General features: G+C 41.5%; 1 protein-coding gene across 2 annotated transcripts in view; it reads left to right on the plus strand.

Moving 5' to 3' along the window:
- Positions 1-25,171, plus strand: part of NDST4 (N-deacetylase and N-sulfotransferase 4) — a 136,828-nt gene that overhangs the window by 71,928 nt on the left and 39,729 nt on the right. For both annotated transcript variants that reach the window (XM_077300473.1, XM_077300472.1), the window contains exons 6-7: positions 7,610-7,795; positions 9,849-9,977. In XM_077300473.1, coding sequence (XP_077156588.1) covers positions 7,610-7,795; positions 9,849-9,977 — 315 coding nt within the window. The remainder of the gene's footprint in view (positions 1-7,609; positions 7,796-9,848; positions 9,978-25,171) is intronic.

Genomic DNA, 25,171 nt, shown 5'->3' on the forward strand with positions numbered 1-25,171 from the left:
GGCTTAGCCAGCAGGAGGGAATTATATCCCAAGGGGCATGTTGGGGTAGAGACAGCACTTTTAAATGGGAGGCTTCCCTGAAGGCCAGAGAAGAAATGGGCTAGAGGTGGTTCTCTGTGGATACAGCAGTCTAGCTTAAAGCGAAAAAGAATGAAGGTGAGCCTGAACTCACCCTCTGCTATAGAAAACCTTGGCTACTCTTATTGGATGTGACCCATTTCCATTAAAATCAACAAGGAGCTCTATTCTCACTGACCAGGGAATTAGAATCCTAACCAGCTTAGTGAAGCGGTTAGGTGCACCGACTTCTAATCTGGCGAGCTGGGTTTGATTCCCCACTCCTCCACGTGCAGTCAGTTGGGTGACCTTGGGCTCACCGCAGCACTGATAAAGCTGTTCTAGCCGAGCAAAATATCAGGGCTCTCTCAGCCTCACCTACCTCACAGGGTGTCTGTTGTGGGGAGGAAAGGGAAGGCGAATGTAAGCTGCTTTGAGACTCCTTCTGGTAGAGAAAAGTGGCATATAATAACCAACACCTCTTCTTCTTCAAATATGAACTAGAATATGTTCATTGTTTGCCTGTTAGCCCATGTTATTCTAACAGAGTAACATGTTAGGAACGTTTTGCTAAAGAGAATCTTGTCTCAGTGCAGACTGGAATATGTGACCTTCAGATCTTTCCAGCTTTTTTGCAGACAACTCAGCAATCATTCTTTGGTACCTGAGGCACAACATAGTAAGCAGAAGACAAAACCTCCTAGCAGAAAAGAGTTTTATTATCTTGCCCAAAAGTAGATTCTGAGATTTTTGTCTTGTCATTTTCAGGGTGTGGAGGCTATTTGTGGTCATTATAGAACTATTAGCCCATCAGGAAGACCAGGATAAAATGATGATAATTGACCTTACTCATCCCAAATATTGAAATGGGCTTCAAACGGCTGCCAAAGAAGTTGAATGGCAGGCTTCGAAAGAGCCTTCTATAAAAACACCATTTTTGAAAACTGCTGTCAAGATCTGACACTAATGTTTACCATTAGATGAAGAAAAGAGTTTTCTGACACGTACCGAGTAATTGTAAGCACCCCACTTGTTGGTGGGAATGTGATAAAATGTGGCGTAGAAGCAAAAATAATATTCACACTTAACATCACAGTCAGGAGCTTCTTTGACCTCAGATTTGGTTCCTCTTCTCTGTCAAGATGTGGCCTTCTCAGTAACCTCTGCCTCTAAGGAATATGCTGCCCACACCAGAAAAAAGAAAAGAACATTTGAAAAACAACCACCCCGTTGTATGTCTTAAACAAAAACAGATAAATGCTCTTCTGCCAGTATTCACAGATTCTGAGCAACGTTACACCCTTCTAAAACCAGCGATTCCAAGGGATTTAGAAGGGTGTGAGTCTGCTGAGGATTGTGCTGTGAGACAATATCCACCCAGAGAACAGTGTGAAGCCCTTGAGCATTGTGCTCAAAGTCCTTGCACCTTGAATTAACTGACCGGTCGTGCCACACAAAGCAAGGATTGTACTTTTACTGCACTGGATGAAATCATAGAATCGTCGACTGGGAAGGGGCCATGAAGGCCATCTAATCAAATCCCCTGCTCAATGCAGGATCAGCCTAAAGCAGCCATGCAATGAAACACTCAGCACCCATAGGCAGTCTTTCCGGGCAACGTTCCTCACTTTTTTCATTCAACGCTACCTTTGTGCAGATGGGGCAAAGAAAGCAGCCCACCCCCTTATAACTGGGACTCAGGTAGGGTGAGGAACTAACTGTGCTATGGAGGAATATATTCACTGCTTTAAAAAAAATATGTGCCCAGAAACATAATCGAATGCATTTTTCTGGGGGAGAAAGTCCTGTCAGGATCAAGGATATATTATTTTAAGAGCTGTCCATTTTGCTCAAAGGATCCTAAACATCTGTCAAAACCTCTTGCTATGTATATTTATAGACAGTGTAGTATTTCTTTATTGATAGGCTGTTTTGACCTGTTGTTTGTTTAGCTGTTGCTTTCTTTGCAACTTTTTCTCATGGTCAGTGGCTGAAGCAAACTGAAGTGAACTCAAAACCTTTTGGCAGCTTTTCCAATCAATGTGCTGCATGATGCATCCTGTCTATCCCCCTTTTTCTTCACCTTGGTTTGTGTAATGGGGTTGTTGAAGAGAGGCAGGAGAGAGTCCTAACTGCCTAACTCAGGGGTAGTCAACCTGTGGTCCTCCAGGTGTTCATGGACTACAATTCCCATGAGCCCCTGCCAGCAAACACTACCCCTGGCCTAACTGAGTATTGCCCTTCATCTAAACGCCAACAGGGAGGAAGGGTGCTTAGTGGAGCAGGAAGTATCTAGCTGAGCCAATCAGGATACAAGAAGAGATTATTTGAAAATACCCGAAGTTCCCATTCTAAATGTGCTAACTACATATCTCCAATGCCCCCTTATATCTTCATACATGCTGTTGAATAATAAACATTACATATCTTGCATATTCCAACATCTGAGGCCATACTGCTCTTTTTTTGGCTTATTTATTTATTTAGATAGCTCCAGCCCATTTTTCTCCCCAGCAGGAACCCAAAGTTCTCTGATTCCACAATTTATCAATAGAACCACAAGCCTCTTAAGTAAGTTGAGATGAGAGGGAGAGTGGCTGGCCTCAGCAACCTTCCATGGCACAAAGTTGGCACAAGTTGGGACTCTGGTCTTGACAACACAACTTCAGTCCACTCAAAAATCTTATAGTTTCCAGCAGCCTGAGAGCTTCTTTGTTTTTTGTAACCTGAATTTAAGGGATGAAGACTCGAAGTTCAGTGCTGTGGTGAGCCCAAGGTCACCCAGCTGTCTACATGTGGAGGAGGAGCAGGGAATCAAACCTGGCTCGCCAGATTAGAAGTCCGCACTCTAACCACTACACCAAGCTGGCTACACCAAGCAAGATACTGTGTAGAATATTTGAAATCAACAACTGGAAAGGTTGTAGGTACATTTACCAAAAAAACAAAATTTTGTTTTAGAAAAAAATAATGTAATAAGCTGATTCAGTGAGAAATACTGTCCTAGGGGAAGTCTCAGTTTACCTGAACAATAATACTAGAAAAGCCATCCCAGCATTAAAAGCAGATAAGAGCTAATATAAATCCTTGAATTCAGCAAGGTGACAGCTCCAGAAGTGCTGAGAGCCTCATATCACCTCTCTTCTTTTGACAATTCTGAAAGCAATTCAGCAGGGATCACTTCTTCACATCATGGCCTTGTTCCGCCAACAGAGGACAAAACCCATTTTATTTTTTACACAGCTGAAAACAGGCTTTTGTCCTGTTGAAGCAGACAGTTGTTCCACTGATAGTTTGTCTTAAAACTTGCTCATATGCATGCTTGGGAGAAGGCCTGGATGAACAGAGTGTCCTTTTGCTCTGAAGTGGTAAACAAGTGCCACTGCCTTATGTGGAGTCACACCATTGGTCTATCAAGACTAGTATTGTCTACTCTAACTGAAAGCACCTCTCCAGGTCTTCAGGTCTTTCACTTCACATACTGCCTTTTAAGTGGAGATGTTGTGGATTATAGCTGGCACTATCTGTATGCAAAACAGATGCTCTACCACTGAGTCACAGCCCCATTCCAAAGTAGGGGTGAAGGTTTTATGGTCTTTTCCATCTGTCTGGAACACAAGAGCTCACAAAGCTCACTTGTAGTATGTTTTGTATAAGATGCTCATTGCATTTTTATGGATGCTCTTCTCTGCTTATGCTAGTCAATCTTCTTTGATTGTGCTGATCTAGCCAGCAGTATCTCTATCAGGCAAGTAACTACTGGGGGAGGGTGGTATGATTGCCAGTGGTTTGAAGCAGTGGTCCCCAACCATTTTATAACCGGGGACCACTCAACACTTGACAATTTTACTGAGGCCCGGTGGGGGGGGGCTAGTTTACTCCTCTACTCTCAACCACTGCCCTAACGCTCTCTGATCGCTATGGTAATGTTTAAACATCCCTTCAAAATAAGATACAGACACGCCACAACAATGAACATAAGGAACATTTAATTTTCTTGGAAATTGTAACTCATGACAATGACAAATCAATGGGAACCCTGAGCTTGTTTCTCTGCAACGAGATAGTCCCATCTGGGAGTGATGGGAGACAATGACACCCGAAGTGTGTTGTAAAGGGCTAGGGGGGATGAAGTAAAGGGCTGGGGGGGGGGGAGAAGGCATCCTTCGCGGACCACCTTCAATTAGTCGAAGGACCACATGTGGTCCGCGGCCCACAGGTTGGGGATCGCTAGTTTGAAGGACACTTCATTTTTCAGATTTATTTGTAGGCATGGAAGCTGAGAAGACTTACCATGTAGTTTGTTTGCTTGTTTTTTTGTTTGTTTTGTGGGGGCTGACCTGATGATTCCAGTAGGTGTTAAACCCATCAGAGACCAAGTTGTTCTTGTTTCCTCATCAGTCAGCAACCCTGTGAGTGAAGGAGCCATATCAAGATTTTGAAAAATCTTTTTTCGGTACAACAGTGCAGCAAGATTCTGGCAACTCCACTCATAGCCCACTGGCTTTTAATCTGACCTTGCCTTGAACCACCAAATTTTGCTTCTATCCCGACCAAGCTCCATCAAAAACTAATGAGGCCATAGTTTTTTTCTCCTGAAGTGAGAAGGCCACTTGGACTTGCTTGATGGTGATGGAACTGAAGAATCCCAACGGCAACAATCTGCATATGCTTTAATTCTAAAACTGACATGCAGTACAAAGCCAATGATGTTACAATGGTGAAGCCAAAAGGAGGGGAGAAATTCCATTCATCTCTACTGAAAAGTTACTGACATTCAAACCATTCTCCACATCTACTGTAAAGACCCAGATGTTTTCCAAAGAAATTGTAGTGATCAGGTCTCATATTTCCTATACCAAGTCTTGTATCGTTAAAAAAAGTTTTCCTGTTTATTACATACTGAATTTCATCTCCAGCAACAATAAAAAGAAGGCTATTTAATTTCCTTTCGATAATATGTTACCTTCTGACCAACCTTTTTGATTTTATCCTGCATGTTTATAAGTCTACTGTGTAAATGGAGCTGTTTTTTGTTTGTTCAGTCAGTTATGGATGTTTTCCTATAAAATCTTGGTATCTGATGCAGAGATCTTTGATTCTCAACATCTTTGACCCTGAGGATCTTTTTGGTCTATAAGGTGCTACTGAACTTCCATCTAACTCTTCCATTGCAGACCAACAAGGCTGCCCTCTGAAAAGACAGAATCTTGAGGGAAGTCATTAGCAAACACTTGTGACTTTTCCCCAATGAAACAATCTGTTGACTATTTTAATTATAACCCTCAGGGTTCTAATGATTAGCAGCTGCAGTATCTCTTTCCCTACTTTTTGTCATAAGAATTTCTTCTTGGCATTTTCAGTAGATAAAGAACATCCTCATAAAGCATGCTCTTCTCTACTGTCAAAGCATAGTGCATCAGTCACAGATACAGAGTAGTTATGCGATTTTCCTTTGGCACAGTATAGCATGCTTAAACACCCGAGGCCCAAGTATAAGTGGGAAAAATATATATACTTTAATGGAACCAAGAAACTTCAGTAATGCAAGTGGTACATTTAAGATAGAGTAGCCTTGTCTGTCTGTCTGTCTGTCTGTCTGTCTCTCTGTCTGTAGCAGTAGAAAAGAGCAAGAGTTCAGTAGCACCTTGAAAGACCTACAAAATTTGTGACAGGGGATGAGCTTTCATGAGTGGGCAGTGTCTGACATAAGCTCATATCCTGTCACACGTTTTGTTAGTCTTTAAGGCCTTACTGGACTCAAGCACTGGTCTAATGGTACATTCAAGACATTATTTCAAGTGTGTGTGTGTATAGTATATAGCAGCAGTCCGCAAGCTTGCGCCTGCTGCGGACCGCTGCTCCGGAGTCCGGGGAGAGGGCGGCCCGGGGGCCCGTGCACGAGCGGCAGCCCCAGTGCAAGCGCGCATGTGTGGACTGCAGCGCATGCACGTTTGCGCCCAGCAGGGGTGCAAACGCGCATGCGCGGCAGTCCGCGCATGCTCGTTTGCACTGCCACCATGCCGGCGGCCGCGGCTCCCCCTCCTGGCCCCTCCGGGCTGCAAGCAAATTGGCCACTAAAGCGGCCGATTAGCTTGCGGCTCGGCAAGCTTCTCTTCCCTCCCCCCCCCGAAGCGAGAAGCTTGCCGGGCCGCGAGCTTCTTGCTTCGGGGGGGAGGGAAGAAGGAGCCGCAGCCCGGTGCCAAGGCCTTCGCGGCCCGGCACCGGGCTGCGGCCCGCGGGTTGGGGACCACTGGTATATAGTATATATGGTGCCAGCCCACATATACTTGGCCAATGGATGAACTGTATGGGAGTACAACTTACCAAAAGGACAGATAGGTGGGGGAAGTGGTTGCAGAGGGCCAGTGGGTGCTTGTTAGCCCCTTTCCCACAGGCATGCTGGTCTGGAGGATTCACGACAGCAGCACATTACCTGATGGCAGACTTCTCCCAGCAAACATGGTACAAATGTCTCATAACAGAGTGAGGGAGGTTCCTCCCTCCTCTTCCTCCCCTTCACTGCCCGTCTGGAGCCCAGAGCCACATGTGGTACAACAGACAGCCCTGCACAAAGCACCATGAGAAGCATAGGGTTGCCATTGGACATGGCTTCCTGAGGTCAGTACTCCAAATCCCAGCCATTGCAGAGGCCATCCCCAACAGGGCCCTGAGGTTCCCCACCCAGCTGACCATTAGTGCATGTATGTATGTACCTAATCAGAACATTATGATGCAGATTCTGTAGGATCCCACCCATGGATTGCCAAAAACATAACCCAACACTCATAGGTCATGGTCAGAGATCAGGCTTGGCCCGTCACCTTTTGAATTTTGGTAGATGCAGACGTAAGAAAGGCTCATTTTGGTGGTGAACTCCTCGTTCATGATATTTGTTCATTGGGAAACACACTTCTGGAAGTATGCCCCATTGAATAAAATTGGATTTACTTCTCAGCAGACTTGTTTAGGCTGTCCCTTCAGTAATTCTTTCCCTTATTTTCAGATCACGATGTCATTCCAGCATACCTTTGACCTGGATAGTCATTAATAATGATTAATTAATAATGAATTCAAATCTGACTTGGCATCATGGGCAGAAATGTTTAGCGTGTCACACTTTTAGGATACAGAACCTGTGGATGTCTTACAGGCCAATTCTAGCTATGCTTACTCCTCCAGTTACAGAATGCCATTTCAGTACAAAATGAATTTCTCCTTATATACAGCTGTTTAAAGTGATCGAGATGAGGGACCAAAATAACTAAGGCTGGAGATGGATTGATGATATTTTTTCAGAGAGTTGAAAGGCACTTTTGAAAGAGGGATTGCTGCTCATGGCCCATACACACATCTCTTGCTCTCGTAAAAAGGTTTGGTATGAATCTATAATCTCTCTGCAGCTAGAAAACTTGTTGGTAGGTCAGCACTATACATACTCATTACTGACAACAACAGATAACCAATTCCAGCCAATTGATATAGCTGAAGTTGTTGGTGTTCTCTAGATTTTATATTCTATGATATGTTATCTTTGTTTTGTTTTCCCCAGGAGCATGGTATTCCAACCGACATGGGCTATGCAGTTGCTCCACACCATTCTGGTGTCTATCCTGTTCATATTCAACTCTACGAAGCCTGGAAGAAAGTGTGGGGTATTAAAGTCACCAGCACTGAAGAGTATCCTCATCTGAAGCCTGCACGGTACAGACGGGGCTTCATCCACAATGGCATCATGGTACACTGCATTTCCATTACTTCATAAGCGTATCTCTATAGAAATGTCTAAAGGAATGCTATTTTCCATATTGCTTGGAGTTTTAAGAGTGGCATTTTGAATCTATTGTTGGTAGAAAAACATTAAGAAGGACTCCATGAATTGGAACTTCAACCAGTTCTCTTCCAAAAAATAAACTGGAAGACGATTAGGCCATTGACATGAACATCTAACTGGCAATGGCCTTCATGATCTATGCAAACATTTTCAATTCTTTTGAATTACTTTATGTAGGCTTAATTACAGGCAGAATTATGCATTCCTTTTGCAAAATAGCCTTCATATAGCCAGAAAATGCTTTACAACCAACACGAGCATTTAGACACTCAGTGTAAGGGAACAGATGCTTACAGGCACTCCTATGGCTTCAGTTCAGTGTCAGATTTCAGGATGCTTTATCCATGTTCCCAACAAACTCAGATGGGTACACATATTTTTCCTGCCAATGTGTTGTGACATGGTAAAAGAAGTAATCATCACAGCCAAGGAAGTGAAATTATTTCCAGCCAGTACAAAGAGAGGGCAGCTGTTAATATTTTTCACTAAATGTCATGGCACAAGGTCAAAGATGTTCATCCAAGGTCATCTCTCAGGAGAATTAACTTGGCCCATTGCTGATATAAAAAACTGCAGCTAGTTGGCAGCTGTAACAGCCAAAGCAGCAGCAGCAAACAGATTGAAGCAAAAAAGCACAGATGACTATTATTATGTCCCATGGAAATGTCACAGAAATTCTAGACAGACAGGGATCAGAAACATTTACTAGAGGTCATCAATACCATATGTTGGCTCAAGGTCATTGAAAGTATTTCTAAGTGTATATTTTATTGGCTCTGTATATAAAATAGACTCCATGATCATACACATATATTTGAGCCCCTGAAATGAAGAAAGTTCAGGTTGCGGTTTCTTTGACATGTTGTTTACGATCACAATGTTTAGTTTCAAAGATATGAAGTGGACTCTTTCCACAGATGGGGCGGTTGGGCGGGATTTCACTTCATGTTGCATTGTGGTTGCCTATGGAAGTGGTAAAGACCAAGTATAATAATTACAAATTTAGTTTTAAAATAACTAACAACAATCTTGAAATATGAAGAGCCACTTAGTAAGGAATTCAAAGCACGCATTCTAGAACGTACCCAATTCTCTGGTTTCAGACCCAGGTAATTCCTGAATCTACATAGTTGCCTGACATTGGGTGTGGCTGACTGTGAGATGAAGCCAACTTTACTCCATACTTGTTACTATATAGAAAGAGAGGAGTAGCAATGTTGTGGTCAGATTACTGACATCAACAAAGTGGACATGTGAAGTTGTAACTACGGTTGCCTGAGGTGGCCAGCACGGTAGTGTGGAGGGGAGGGGCAGTGGCAGTGGTGTGCCGGCTGGCACCCGCATGCAGGCAGCCTACGTGTGGGCGCTGGGTGGTGCGCAGCCACCGGTGCCGCCCCTCCTCTCCACTCTGCGGTGCTGCCAACCTTGGGCTTTGATGATCACTGAAGCGACCAAACCGTGCTGGAGTGTATATCCCTAGCTGTAACTGCCTACAAAAGTGTGCTAAGAGCCCTGACCTGGATAGCCCAGGCATACCTGATCTCATCAGATCTTGAAAGCTGAGTTGGCCTTAGTTAGTATCTGGATGGGAGACCACCAAGTAAAACTAAAGTCATGATGTAGAGGCAGGCAATGGAAAACCACCTCCGGACATCTTTTCCCTGGTTGCCAGAGAATCCCACAACCGTCGGATCTCCTGGCTACACCCCATGTACACAATACAAGAGAAAGAGAGAGAGAATTAGTAACACTTTTGTTTTTGTCCTCTGCAACCACTTTTGTAAGGCGAGTTTCCATGACTCTCAATGGAAACAGGATTTTGAGTTGGCATTTTTATGTTGGGGGTGCGGGGAGACTAAATAAAAACAGCAGCAATTCAGCTATTCAAAACAACATCTAGGAACTGAAAACACTACAGAAACAATCCCTTAGAACTTTTTTCCCACTTTATTCTCAGGTTCTCCCTCGACAGACATGTGGACTTTTCACCCATACAATCTTTTACAAAGAGTATCCTGGAGGACCTCAAGAATTAGACAAAAGCATCCGAGGAGGAGAACTGTTTTTTACCATCCTTCTCAACCCCGTATGTACATCTTTTTCTTATTTGACAATGATAGTAAAATGCTGTATGATGCTGAAGATGGAAGGGCATCTGTCATTTCTATCCAATCCAAAGTACAAATAACATTTGGTCAGAGATTAATAGTTACATCCACAAAATTTTATACATATCAATAGCTTTAAATAACTAAAATATGTCCTGTATTTCAGTGTAAAAAGGAACAGACTGTTACCCAAGCTTTTATTATTCAGAAAATTTTCCTGATTTTTGCTATCTCTATTTTAACTTGAAAGAGTGGAGATAATTTTGTTTCAGTGTTAGACTTTCCAGCATATTTCTACTTCCGGCTTTCTAAGCTATTAATTGGAAAGCTTGTAATTCTGAAACTAAATTTTCACATATTTATTTAAAATATTTTATGCCACCTTTCTACTTGATAAGAATTCATAAGGCAATGAACATAAAAAATTAAAACATTGGGCAATAAAAGTACATGTAAACTTATAAAATATAATCTTCTTAGTATTGTGGGGAAATATTTTCAGCAGTCTTGATGTAAGACAAAGAGTTATACTTAACCAGTTCTTCCAGTGAGGACAAAAGATGGAGAACCCAAGGACTAATGGAAAGACTATTCTGAATATCATGGGATCTGCATGGGAAACATGTGGGCAGAGGCTGAATATTTGATGATTGATTGATTGATTGATTGATTGATTGATTGATTGATTGATTGATTGATTGATTGATTGATTGATTGATTGATTGATTGATTTCTGTACCACCCTCTCAGTGAGCCAGCTCAGGGTGGTATACAATTATGGAGAAGAATTAGCCAAGACTGGGCAAAACACTGGCTGGATCCAAGTCAAGGAAGGGCTATGGTTTTGTTCAGATTACACAGTCCGGAGCTAGATCAAATAATGGCTTGATACTTTATCAGGCAGTATGTGTTGAAGTTTTATGCAATCATATGCAACCAAGTAGAATTTTAATTTTAGGAACTTGTCACGACTTCTCTGAAAACACCCAAGTCGTATTCAGTCTAATATCTTAAGTTACTGCTTCCCAAAGATATAGCTTCAGTGTCACTGAATTTCTAGATGAACAAATATGAAGGTGCACAAATATGGGAGAAATGATTTTGTTAAATTATGGAAAATGTTTAAGGTGGAGAAACGTAAACACTTCAGGCACTGTGAAATGCTCAATTATGCATAGCAAAATAATCTGAATGCGCTGAAGGGGATAGAAAACAATTTTTTGTACATGGAAATTATGATTTACCTGTATTGACTTCTCTCTGTTTCTTGAAAGAAGGAAGGTAGATAAGGTTCGTTTGAGCTCATTTAGCCTTGTATTTACCTATACTGGTAGCTGATCTGTTCTTGAAAGTGGGGACATGCTTTAAAGTCTCTGTGTATAATGTTGCAGGTTTTTCCTCCTATCACCATGGTTAAATTTATCTTATATGATGAAACGGTAATAAATCTTAATGATTGTAGATGTTTTCTAAATTGACCTTAAGTATTCATAAAATAACTCTGAATAAGTTCTCATCAGAATTTAGAGGAGCTAATCCCTGTCATTAAATGACACAGAGAATGGTTATACTTCCATAGCAGCTAGAAAGGTCCTGTCTGGGGAGAATAAGCATTAATATGTGATCTAGTAATGTCATAGGACATTCTGAATGACTACCTAGGAAATATAGAGGTGAATTTAGTGTTATTTGTCAAATGATGTTATGTGTTAAAAGCACAAGATTGAAAATAGGATGTCAGTCCAACCCACACCTAGAAAAGGTCCTCTAGTTGCAGATACAGGTTGATGATGTCATCAACCATTGCCACCACTTAGAACCCTTTCCAAATGATCCCATCATTTCTGGCATGTTTGTATCCTTGGAAGCATATCCCCTCCTAAGGGAACCTTAACTTATTCCCCCCTTAAAAGCCGCCAACAGAATCACTCACACAGGTACAAGGGAAAGGATAAGTTTTACTGCCAAGTTTCTTTAGGTTTATATTGTCTGTTAGTAGGAGAGTTCTTCTTATGTAGAACAGCAGGTATTCCTTTTACTTGAAATTTAGGGGATGTATCATGTTTTTTTTAAAGGGAAAATCAAGAAATTAATAAAGAAAGTAGGCAGGAATCAACTAGACTGGCTAATAAATAAGTGGTTTTCATGGCAGAAGGAATAAGGGCTAAAGAATACCAGGGTGTTCCATTCAAATTCTGATTCAAACAGCCTGGCTAAACATTTGCTACTGGTGTGTGGTTAGATGTTGAAATGTACTGTACATAGCATCCATCCATTCATACACTTACATCATAAACACATAGATTTAGAGGCATATGCTAGTAACTTTCACCAGCAATTTAAAAACCATTTGTCCTAGGGGATAGTAAAATGGTAAGTTCAAAATGGGCATTTTGTTGATATCCAATGGCACCATAATTATCCAATGAAATAATGATGAAAAATGTATTAACTAAATAATAGTACACTGAGAGTGCAGAAGCAGGGGGAAAGCAGAATTACCGTGCTCTGATAATGCCATACATTATTCCTAAGGGGCAGCATTCACATAGATAATTTAACTGACTGAATTACACTTGACATGAATAGAGATCCCCAGAGCAATACATACTAAGACATTGTCAAAGCAGAATTCCATTATCTGTCACTGGAGGATAGCATGTTCCGTAGTAACAAAAGTATTGATCCAAAAGATTTCCTTTCAAAGAACATATAATGCAACAGGTCACTGGGCAATTATATTTAAGCAAGTCCGTTGACTGAACTTGGGATGGCACCCAGCGGAGTCCTAAAAGTTGTGGTTCTGTTCACTGAACAGACATGCCTTCTGCATTCACTCTTCAATGCGGATTGGAAAATTACTGGGTTGAATGATTTAGAATATAGGTTTTCAAAGTAATGTTGTGATTTATAGTTGTGTCTGAAGGAAATCTTGAAGATTCAGCAGTGCAAAACAAAAGGAGGGGACCAAGTGAACTATCTTTATTCTTCCCAAAACTGCTATTACAACTAGTTAAACTCTGCATGACATCTCCCAAATGGAGTGTAAATAAAAATGCTGTGTGTGTGAAAATCACTGCTTCTTTCAAATTCCCTCTCCATTATCCATTAAGAACACTGTAGTCAGATAACTTCACTGTGTCTATCCTCACAGTTTTCCTCAGTTCTATGAATGCTTTGGATCCAAGCCATTTTTGCCCCCTCAGTTGGCATGCAGGTGAATTGACCTTCATAGTTTAACTAAATATAGAGATGACCATTTGTCCAGGAATAACCGTATTACTGTGTGGATACAATTTCTGGGAATTTAAACATTAATCCTAGCCCCAATGCCATACATTATTTTAAGTAACTATTGATGTTAAAGGTAAGACAAATGGAAACTAAACTAATGGTAGCTGGGAATATTCCGAATCTTATCATGTGGTTATTATTTGCTGGGACCTGGTTTTCTGATGTCGGTTTCGTTAAGATCAGAGGAAGGAGGAGGATAACTCAGCAGGCACATAAATGGTAAAGAAATGTATCAGTTGGCAGAGTTATACCCACATCCAGAAGTGCATCTAGGGGGTGGCAGCGAAGCAGATGCTCTGGGCTCCACTTGATGAAGGGCAGGAGGGAGCCACAAAGACTGCCTTGGGCTCTCCCTGTCTGCACCCCTGATGCCCACCCCTGTGGTGGAACATGGCAGCAGCAGCCCAACTGGATACTGCAGGCCCAAGGCAGGGTACAGTGCTGCCCCACAATGGTGCACCACCCAACAGATGCCCAAGACAGCACAAAGTCCCAAATTTGTTCCTTCCAGATTGACAGGGTGACTTACAGCCTGAGTCAGCTGGCTCCTCTGCCACCATCCAAGAGGAAGGTAGTGGGACATCAGGTGATGGGGCTAGGCTTGAGTGGACACCACGGACCCAAGGCAGGGTACAGCATGCCACCCATATTCACCCTGGCCAGCACAAACCCCCACAGCGTTCCTTCCTGATTGATGGGAGGGAACATGTGGCCCAAGATGGCTGGTCCCCCTGCCACCCCCCCCCAGGGAAGGCATACTGTGATGGGGTGGGCCCAGGGTATAGGCTTGTGTTTCTCTTGAGCAGATACAAGGTTTGAGCCCCCAACCCCTCATCACCAAGACCGCCCCCCTTCTTGAATCACTAAGACCCCCCTAGCTGACCCAGCAATAAAATCAGCAAGGTATGCCACTGCACAGATCTTGCCAGCCAAGCAGGTTGTGTTGATAGATCTCTTTCCAACGTGGTGTTTACACCAATCACTCTGATGCCTCATTGACTTGGTTTAATTTGATAGGAACAGCAGACATTTCAATTTGCACAGTTAGATATACTGTTACTTATTCTCCAACATTTTGCAGAATATAGTTGTTTTTTTTAATGTGCTAATGTTTCTCTCTTTGCTTTTTGCAGAAGCCTGCTACTGATTAGTTCATTTAGGTACATCATTGCATTTTCTCCTTCTTCTCCTTCCTTCATTTTTTTCACTTCTTTCTTCTACTTATCATAGCAGTTTACATATTCGGTTCCTCTCCCTGCCCTTTTTAGTCCACTAAGCCATCAGAAAAAAATAATCCCAGTTATTACAGAAGACAGGATGCCAGTATGAACTATAAACAGAGAGTACAGCAGTCAATACATTTTCAACTCTTCTGCCAGAGTACACGACAATTATTTTAAGAAACCATAGACACACAGGGGCAGACAGACACAGCTTTGGAGTCTCCAGTCAGAAGTGATTATCACCTTCATTTTGCTGTATCGATTCTCTCCCTGTTTCTGTGAATTCTAGTCCCCATGCATTTAGGCTTTGCTCTGCACTAGCATTACAATTTCCTGTCATTTTAGTTCCAGCCGCAATGTTCCTCTATTTTTTCCTCTTCTGCCTTGTGTTTCTTCCTTTTCTCCCTTATCTTTTCCCTGAAAACTTGAATGTCATTGTGGTTCATACTGTTCAGAGCATAAAGATGGATTTATTATTCAACATATGAAGCTGCTTTACTCAGTCAGCCATTTAAACCCTCCCTTTCACTGCCCCCCTTCCAAAAGGAGGGAAGGGAGCAAGATCACTACAATGGCCACCAACCGATGGGCTCTAGGGGGCTGCTTCAAATTGGGCCCCTCCCACAAACCCCAACCCATCCTTCAGAGAGGGTTTTCTCTACAGGATCCACTGTCTGTTGGGCTGTGCTGGGAAGTCCATCCTGAATCAGCTGTTTAACAGGCATTTAAATGGATCTCAGTCCCTTTCAATGCCTGGAATAAAAAAAATGGCTTTTCCAAATAGTCTCTGAATCACAGTGTAGTACCATACCATTATTAGGATTTGGGAAATGCCTATTTTAGGGGGGTGGGGGGTGGGGGAGGTCCAATATACCTGAATCTGAAAAATACCAGGGGATTTTTTTTTTTTTGCACAAACCTGGTAGCCAGCTCCTGCAATGACTCATCATTAGTGTCAGTTGGCAGTTGGTGATGGACTGCCATGGACTGCAAGGCATACAATCTTATACTTAGCATGTTAGTCCAACATGGCCCTTTTCCTGAGACACTGCAAATGCTATGACAATCCTGGAGAAATGGGAATTGCTGGCTGATCTTTGGCTGCTGGTTTAGAACTGGAGGGCTGAAATGGCTTTGCACCCACTTTTGGTTGCAGGTTAGGGAAAAGCTGAACCTCAACTCTCTGTTGCTCTACTGCTGTTTGCTGTGGGCCAGCCACCCAGGACCCTTTCTCCTCTGAGGAGTCTTGACTTCCAATCATCTCTGTCCTTCCCCCACTGGAGTGCATATGGAACCTTAAGTTTGCCCTGGGTGCCGAGAATCTCTAATGCAGCATCCTATTTACTTCTGTTCATGGAGGAAATGTGGCAAAGCAACAGAAGAGTGGCACACAACAGAAAAGTAGTGATTTCACTCTCCCTGCAATCTTCTGGTATTTTGTCTACAAGACTCCACCGTTTCCTAGCATGGATCAGGAACTACTTAGGAGACTGTCAGGTGAAGGGAAGAAAAACAGCCACCCCCACCCCCATTCATAGGATCTGGCTTCATATTGATAGCAAATAATAAAAAAAATTACAGAATTTGCTTTCCTGTGTTTAGTGCTAATCACAGGCATTCATATACCTTTCTTAGCAGTGGATTGGTTGTTTTATTGGTAGCATCTTGTATGATGATTCCTAACTAATCACAAAAACTGATGTGTTTATTATAATAAAGATACAAAAATTTATTCAAATATAATAAGGAACCCTCTTTTTGCCAAATTGTAAGAAAGTTTCTAAGACTTTTACCCAGAATATTCTAACCTTCATACTGTTCCACTAAAGATTTTTTTTAACCCTCTTGATATTAATAGAAACCATGCAAGGGAAACTGAATGAGGAATTGCAGGCAAACAGTTTGACCAAGAATATTCAAGGACAATTTTCTATAATCCTTCAAATGCTAGGTTGAAAGTAAGGGGAATTGCCCCCATGCTCCTTGACCAGTACTCTTCATCCAGTCAAGCAGAGAACTGCTCTGGCATATTTAAAGCATCCTCAGAGACAATGCTATATATCACATGTGCTCTGTGTCCACAAGGTCTTACGGTATCTGTTTTCCAGTTCATCTCCTTTACTCCCTTGCTCCACGGACTATAAAGAACAGACTCATAAATGTTTAACAGAGAAGATAAGCTAATAAATACACCTCTAAATATTATCCCCTTGCAACTAAGAGCAGGTGAGTTATTTGTCCTGAAATCATCCTTTAAGCCTGTCAAGGCTAGCTTCTTAATAAGCCAGAAAGATTAATCAGAGGTAATATTGTAAAACCATATAACTGCCAAACAGCAAAGTGGCTGCATTCACTTTTAGAAATTGTTGATATAAATGTTATCTGAAAAATCTAAAAAATGTTGAGAGTCATCTAATCTTTAATATATGACTAATTTGGGGATCCGGCCTACCCCATGTGAAATCATATTAACTAAACCCTTGAGACCCAAAGTGTTAATCTCCTCATATGCTTTCATTCCACCTATTTCCTTAGCAAACCTTTTTGTTTTAATTAACAAGTCCTAATATCTTGGTTCTAATTAACCAGTCAGCCTATGTAGCAGATGACACTGCTTCCAGGAGTTTCAATCTTGTGTGGCATTAGATGTCCTAAATGCAGACAGCTCCAGGAAGTGACTCCATACCTCTGAATGCTTCTCAGGTGAGAATAAGCGTCATTGTCTTACAGGGTCACAGTTCTATGAGGAAATAGGTGTAATATTTTGATAGATAACATTTAATCAATAAAAATGAAGCTCACACACACAAAGAGTTCATAGTAGGATGAGAAGAGCCACTCATGGCCTTTAAAGCCATGGATTGATTTGGCTCAGTCCAGCTTCAAAGGATGCTCATTGCTGGATGGGCTGGCTAGGAAGCAGTGAGGACCCCAGCAGTTGCAATTTGCACTAGCTGAAGTTTCCGGATCAAGGACAAGGGTAGGCCCACATAGAGCAAGTTACAGAAATCTATTCTGGAGGTGACCATTGCATGGATCACTGTGGTTAAGTGATCAGGGGACAGGTAGGGGGCTAGTCGTCGGGCCTGACAAAGGTGGGAAAATGCCGGGTCTGACAAAGGTGGAAAAATCTTTTGACCTGCGCCTCCATAGTCAGGGAAGCATCAATGGTCACACCCAAATTCCTGGCCTGGGTCGCGATGGTAAGTTGTGCCCCTGCCAGGGTGGGTAAGCGCGCTTCCTGATCCTGCCCCCTGCCTCCCAGCCACAGAACCTCTGTCTTAGAGGGATTGAGTTTCAGGTGACTCTGCTGGAACCATTCTGTCACCGCTTCCAAACATCTGGCAAATGGTTCTGGGGGAGTCCGGGCAGCCGTCCAGGTGCCCTGAGGGACCCCACAAGGGAGTCTGTAGGAGCGTGAGAACTCATCCCCCACCGCAACCCTCTGGGTCTGGTTCTGGAGGAAGGAGTGTATCCAGCACAAGGCTGTGCCCTGTATCCCCGTGCTGGTGAGGCGGTAGACTAATAATTCATGGTCCACGATGTCAAAAGCCACCAACAGATCTAAGAGAACCAGCATGGCTGACCCACCTCTGTCCAGTGGGTGACGGAGGTCAGGACGGAAGCCAGACTAATATGGATTAAGTACCAAAGTTTCTTCCAAGAATGCCAGGAGCTGGTCTGCCACAGCCCTTTTCACCACCTTACCCAGGAACACTAGGTGCGACACCGGGCAGTATCTGGCAGGGTTCCGCAGGTCCAGCGTAGATTTTTTCAGGACTACACTGTAGTTGAGGACTACACTGTGATTCTCTTAGCCACAATGTTTCAATAGCTTTACAGTCATCTCCAATACTCTGTCTTGAGAATCATTTGACCGTAAGGGCTGTTGCCACACTGAGCTCGATCTTTATCATGCAATTTGTGTGGGTTTTTCACTACTCCCTGTCTAGCAGACAAAATGCATCTTCACTTCAACAGAGACAATAAAAAAAATGTGGCATTTCTAGGCCAAGCCACTGGTGACTATTAAGGCACAGAACCAATTAGAAAACTTTTGAAGTGTGATTTAATTTTCAGTGCACCCCAGGGAACATCTTAGCTTATTTAAGTTAATGGAACTTTGGCTTCAATTAAGTGTGTGTGATTTCTTCCACCCTCTGCTTCATTGTTAAAAAATGCACCTGTAACGTTCAGCCCAAATTTGCTGGACCTTTAAGATATTCTGAGACAAATGGCGGCCAATTACTTTACAAAATCACTGGTTTATGTTTTTAAAAACATAGTTGAAAATAAGAAAAACACAACGTTGTTCAATTAAAAGCAACATAGTATAAACAGATTAGATGGAAATCCATACAAAGATATTTTTATTATTATTACTTGGAGAGGAATCTGATTTCTCATAGCTAATAGAGGCTAAACTCTTTGTAGCTGCTGTGGGACATTTTTAATTTTCAAGGCCACTTTAATATGGTTACCCTCCAAATGCCTCCATATTACAAAAAGGTTATTGTTCATTTGAAATCATTACATTTGGATTAAACATTTCCCACATGTACCACGCTCAGCTTGTCTGGTTTCCCAAGTCATCCCATCACTCAAGTATAAGAGCATAAGGCTACACAATATTGAAAAGAGATGCAGAGAGGGGCTGAGTTATGCTTTCTACAGTAGACAGAACTGTTTTTTTTTATCAAACCAAATGTTAATAAAAATGTTTCTTTTTTATTATTTGTCTTGTTTCTCTGAGGGTAATTGTAGGAAGAAGGCAGAAAAATAACCCAGGGCACAGTAAGAAAAAGAGTAGGCTCTAAAAGGAATGTATAATGCTGTTCTAACAAAAATTCTGCAAATAGAATAGCGCTCAGATGAGGAAGTGTGTTGGACAAAATGCTCTTTAAGCATTCGGGCAGTTGTGTTCTTCAAATTGTTAGCCATGGCTTCATGAAGACATATGTCTCAAAGTAAGAAGTTATCACCTGTATTCAGAGTTGCTAAAGAAGATCTTGTCTTCTCTTGGGTCTCCTGTGTCACTGTTCACCAGACCTAAAGATGAAGTAGCATCCTATTTCCTTCCAGTGTTGGTCATCTCTTGGGTTGTATCGGACACATTTATTGGAGTTGAATGCTTTTAAATTATGTATTCCTGTAGCAACCTATAGGGCATGATGAAAATTTATCTAGATAGAGAGATGGTATTTGGTGTAGTGGTTAAAATATCAAACTAGCTGCAAGGGACTTTGGTTCAACTCTCTACACGCTTCTGTGGAAGTTCTCTTTGTGACCTGAGCCAGTCACTTGCTTTCAGCCTAGCTAACTACACAGAATGTTGTTGTGGGGATAAAATGGATGAGGAAAACATGAAGTTGTAAGTCATTTGGGGTTTCCATTGAGGGAGCAGAATTTAAATACTGAATTTTTCCTTCTTTCATTTGCATGTAAATAAATTATAAAACCATATTTGCTATGGTGATAATGTTTTCTATATTCTGTGATATACTTATAGTTACTCCATAAAATTGATAGTCAGTAGATTCAAGACAAACAAAATTGGTTTCTGGTATATACTGATTAAAGATTTATTGATATAGCTTGGTTTAGAAAAATGTCATAATAGATAGACCTGAAAGTGACTATTAATCACAAAGACTAAATGAGACTCCAAATCCAGAGACAGTATGCCATAGGGGTGGGCACAAATGGCATTTTTGCAGTTCAGTTTAGTTTATGGTTCAAGATATACTTTATATAGGTTTGTGGATCACCCTGTTTTCTGCTCCCTAAAAAAGCAAGGGAAGAACAAACCAGGACTTTAAATGATTCAGAGCCATTTAAACACTCTGGTTCTGCTACCTGCCATTTCAGTGCAAGGAGGAGGGGACAAGAGCGTTAAATATGGGGTGAGGTGCCCCAAATTCATAATGAATTTGGGTTCACCAGTCAGTTTATGCCCCTTTTATGCTACTGTATAGCAGTTGTTGGAGGTCTATTCCTCCTATTTTCTTCTTTGGATTTCCAGGACCATTTGTTCTGCTACCAAGAAAACATGATGGTGGACTAGTTAGACATTCAGTCTGGTCTTTAAGTTATTAAATTACAAATCTCTACTGAAGAAGCAAGTTAGATGCACTTGGCAAAACTTTCATTACTCTTTTCCTAATAAGCCTTCCAATGAAATGTCAATAGTGGTACATTTACACTGAAACATAGAATGTTAACGCTTGCTTTCTTTGCAGCCATTCCCCCAAATATAGAGGCTGGTAAGAGTTGATAACAAACTAGAAAAATTATTGTCAAACTAAAACTTGAGACCACCTTTTATCATTCAGCTGATTAAATCAGCTCCTTCCTTTTTCATGGTTTTGGAACAATTTTTCTTCATAAAACGCTTTCTTCTTCCCTGCTTTCCACATGTCCTCCTTCAGGTGTCTTTATTCTTCTTTGGTCTACCTGGGAACATGTCACGTAGTACAGTAGATGAAACTGTTAGTGCCATCCTTTAAAAAAAAATAAAACAACTCTCAAAACAAAGGGAACATACCTTCTAAAGCTAATCAGTCATCTTTCGTTTATTCATTTAACCTGCACTGTCTTTCCTGCAAATAACATTTTCCTCTGAGGAAACGAAGTTCGGAGTGCTGCTTGATGGCACTTCATCAGAATTACTCCTGAGTAACTTAAGCAGTGAAAGATATTGTAATAAATGGCCGTTTGTCAGCTATAGGGCTGGGAAGGAAGGAAGGGGGGGGAAGGAAATCCGTTACCTCCAGCACTATCCATGCAAGCGCTTATTAAAGTGGCAAAAGCAAACCTAAAAGGTTAAAAAAAAAGAAACAGCTGATTCAAAATTTTCTGATTAACGAAAACGAAGGCTTAATGGAGAAGAACAAAATTGCTTTTTCTCACCATTCAGTATTAATTGACAGAGGGACCACTGGAGTACTTTTGCTTGAAAATGGGCACCAAAGTGGATCAATTAATCATAATCCATAGACTCTATCTAACCAAAAATAGGCAGCTTCATGTAAAACTGCAAGACTTGCAACCTGACAGTAAAAGAATTATGAAAAACGATGGGGTATCTACTTTATCTTCAATTTCCATCAGCTTGTTTCTTGTGTCTTCTCGTGGCTTAAAACAAAATGAAACAAAAAAAAATAACCACTTTAGTTACAAGAATTTAATCCTGTTTATAAAGCTGGATATAATTAAAAGGTTTGCTTTGTTGCTCTCTGGATAAATAGATAATTTTGCCAAAACACACAAAACATATATGCCTAGATGAGGAGGACAGAACTTCAAGCTGTGGGATGCCTCTAGCATTGCCAAACTTTAAGTGGGGCCTGGAGATCTCCCTCTATGACAACTGATTTTCAGACAATAGAGATCAGTTCACCTGGAGAAAATGGTTGCTTTGCATGGTGGACTCAATGACACTCTTTCTTTGGTCAAACTGTTTGCCTGCAATTCCCACCCTTCCCTGCTACCACCCCCCAACATCTCCCCATATTTCCCAACTGAGAGTTGGCAACCATAGATACCTCTCATACAGTTTTTGAAAATAAGGGGGTTTTATGAGTGAAACCTGTTTCCAAGCCCTTCTTTCTTTCTCTTTCTTTAATGAATCTGCCTCCCCCCTTTTTCAGCCTACCGTTATGTCCAGGATTTTGGGCTGGATAGCCAATGCAACCTGTTGAGGGGCAGGCTGCGATGGGCTGCCTTGTGGTCAGCTGACCACAAGAGGGCAAATTTCTCCTCCCATGCTTGCCACGCTCAATGTTGAATAAAGGCTGTGGCCAAATGTTTTATGCCAAATTATGGTGGTCAGTGTCCTCATTAGGTGGTCGATATCCCCTTGCAAGTCAAAACCTTTCCTACCCTCGTTTCTCTTCAGGTCATATACATCTTTTGCCAAGACTTGATTAAAATATGATCTGTCTTTTTGGGATGAGAACAGATAAAGGCAGCATCCTAAGCTTATCTGTGGAAAAGTAAGCTCCACATTACTCAGCTCAGGATTGGATGCTTTGTGAACCATGTTTAGCCAACAAATTACTTGTAGATATCTCTGCCTGAGGGATTTTGAAACAAGACACGTTTTCCCACTTACTTCAAGAAGGGACTAGAAGCCTTATTTGTGTTCAGACCAGTAAGACCATTTTATATGTTTAGCCACAGATTGAGTTTTTTCCTCAATGAATAATTGACTTCCTTTAGTAGCCATGAACCATACACGTGTTACCAAAATTAGAAGTCTTCTGAATGTAGTTGGGGAAATTAGTGAATTATTTGGAGACACAGCGAGAGGAAGAAAACTGTGGGCTCTCTACTTGTATATACCAAGTTATTCCCTTAAGAAATTTTAAAAAATAAACCAATCTAGAGGAAACTGGAAAGTTGTTTTAAGAATAATTTAAAGGAAAATACGAACATACACACTAAACATACATACAAGAATTATCTCGAAAAAGCAGGGCTGAACATAAATAGATTTTGGAAGAGAGGAGGCAGTAGTTATTTCCATGGTGTGTAGAAGTCTACAGGTTCAGCAAAATGCCATTGCTTTGTGGAAAGGAGAGATTGGGAATTGATGAGATTAGCACCATCTTTCTCAAAGAATCTATTGTCCCAAGGATATGCATTCCTGTTCTGGGGGAAAGAAATGGGGAGAGGAAACCCATTAGTGTGTCAGCCCCTTCAATATCACATAATCTAATCTAACTATCCAGGTAGGTCCTGAGCAGACTCCTGGCTAGCATCCATGTCTCCTGCTTGAGACTAGACAGTACATTCTGGCCCCTTAAAACTTGTATTTATTCCTGTGTCCATTCCTGCCAGATAGAGTACTGCAAATTAATAGGTAGGATGCCATGGAAGGCCATTTATGTTTGTGCTAGCTGTAAACTACTTTTCATGGTAAAGAGGGGTCTGGCCACTGACACAGGAGCCAGTTTTTCTGTCCTGTTGCATCTAATGAACCAAATGTGTAGACAGCATTTCCCTCTCAACATTGCCCTTGCTAGCCATCTTCCTATTTGGTTCATTCTTAAATGAAGCACAGTTCCATTGTCTCCATAAATCTTTGATTGGCATCCACATTCATTCGTATGCAAAAACTGTAAGCAAAAAGGTACTCCTTGGCTTCAGCAAATATGCAGGGATAGTTATTTACCATCATTTCCTTGGGGTTTACACAACTTTAAGATTTAATATTGCTTGACACATAGATGTCATGTTTGGATTTCGTAATGAAAGATCAGGTTGTTGCCAGCAAAGTAAAACAAAAGCTGGCTGGAGGAGTTCAATGACTATTTAAAAAATCAAATAAAAATGTTCCTCCCGCCTTAAGTCATTTGGGAAATTACTTTCATTTTCATGCTACTGATATTTAATCAGCAGTTAAAACTGATCCTTGTTCGATGGTATTTCATATTTTCTACACGGCTTAGATGTCTTAATTGCTCATCAGGATTCTGGTAGCAGTTGTATAAAAATACATACACTGTGGTGTTGAAATGACATCTAAAATTTCAACTATTTTGTAGCTGTGAATTCTTTCTCAACAATGGGACTCCAACAAGACAGACTACTTCCCCTTAGGGATTAGTCGCCACATGATATCCATCATTTACTATAACTCAGAGCCCCTAGTCACCCCACTGTGGAGAAGTGTCCAGGGTTAGGTGGCCAAGTAGAAGGATGGCAGCAGCAATATGTTAAAGTGGAAGCAATAATCAGTGCCCTGCTGAGATGTCATTTCAGAGGATGAGATTTGCAACAAGTTTCAAGGGTCTGTTCAAAGATATATCCGAGATAAAAGTTCAATCATATAACCCTCAAATTAACAATTTTCAGTTCCTAGAGCTTCTAAGGAATAATCTGTGTGTGGTCTGAAACATGGGTGGCAGGACAGAACATTGTCCCCATTAAAATGTCATTCCTACTTTCCTACTTATTCTCCTACATTAGCTCCTATCCCACATGGTTTGGGGTATGCAGGTCCCATCCTTCCTTTTTTACTTCTTCATTATTTTGGCCATCAAGTCCCAGCTTGACTAATAGTGATCCTGTAGGGCAGGGGTAGTCAACCTGTGGTCCTCCAGAGGCCCATGGACTACAATTCCCATGAGCCCCTGCCAGCGTTTGCTGCAGGGGATCATGGGAACTGTAGTCCATGGACCTCTGGAGGACCACAGGTTGACTACCCCTGCTGTAGGGTGTTCAAGGCAAGAGACATTCAGAGGTAGTCTGCCAATTGCCTGGTTCTACGTTGCAACCCAGGTATTCCTTGGAGACCTTTCTTTCAAATTCTGACCAGGGCTGATCTTGCTTAGCTTCTGAGATCTGATGAGATTGGACTAGGTTGGGCTATCCATTTCAGGGTTCCTCTTGATAGCAGAAAAAATAAAAAAAATAAAGAAACTGGTTGGATCCAGCTTTTTGCCATCTGCAAGATATTATAGAAGGATCTATAAATATCAATTCCGACATATTTCCCAAACTAGAAGTAAATTCCACTATCCACTCATATTTCTGTATCCTTTTATTATAAACTTTGATAGGTCATGCTTGATATATTTTGTGTTCTATTTGTGTCTGTTTTCAGGACTGTTACTCCTCATGGGCCCCAGTAATAAAGCATATTATAAGTA

Source organism: Paroedura picta, chromosome 10, assembly GCF_049243985.1.
Source record: "Paroedura picta isolate Pp20150507F chromosome 10, Ppicta_v3.0, whole genome shotgun sequence".
Classification (NCBI taxonomy): Eukaryota; Metazoa; Chordata; class Lepidosauria; order Squamata; family Gekkonidae; genus Paroedura; species Paroedura picta.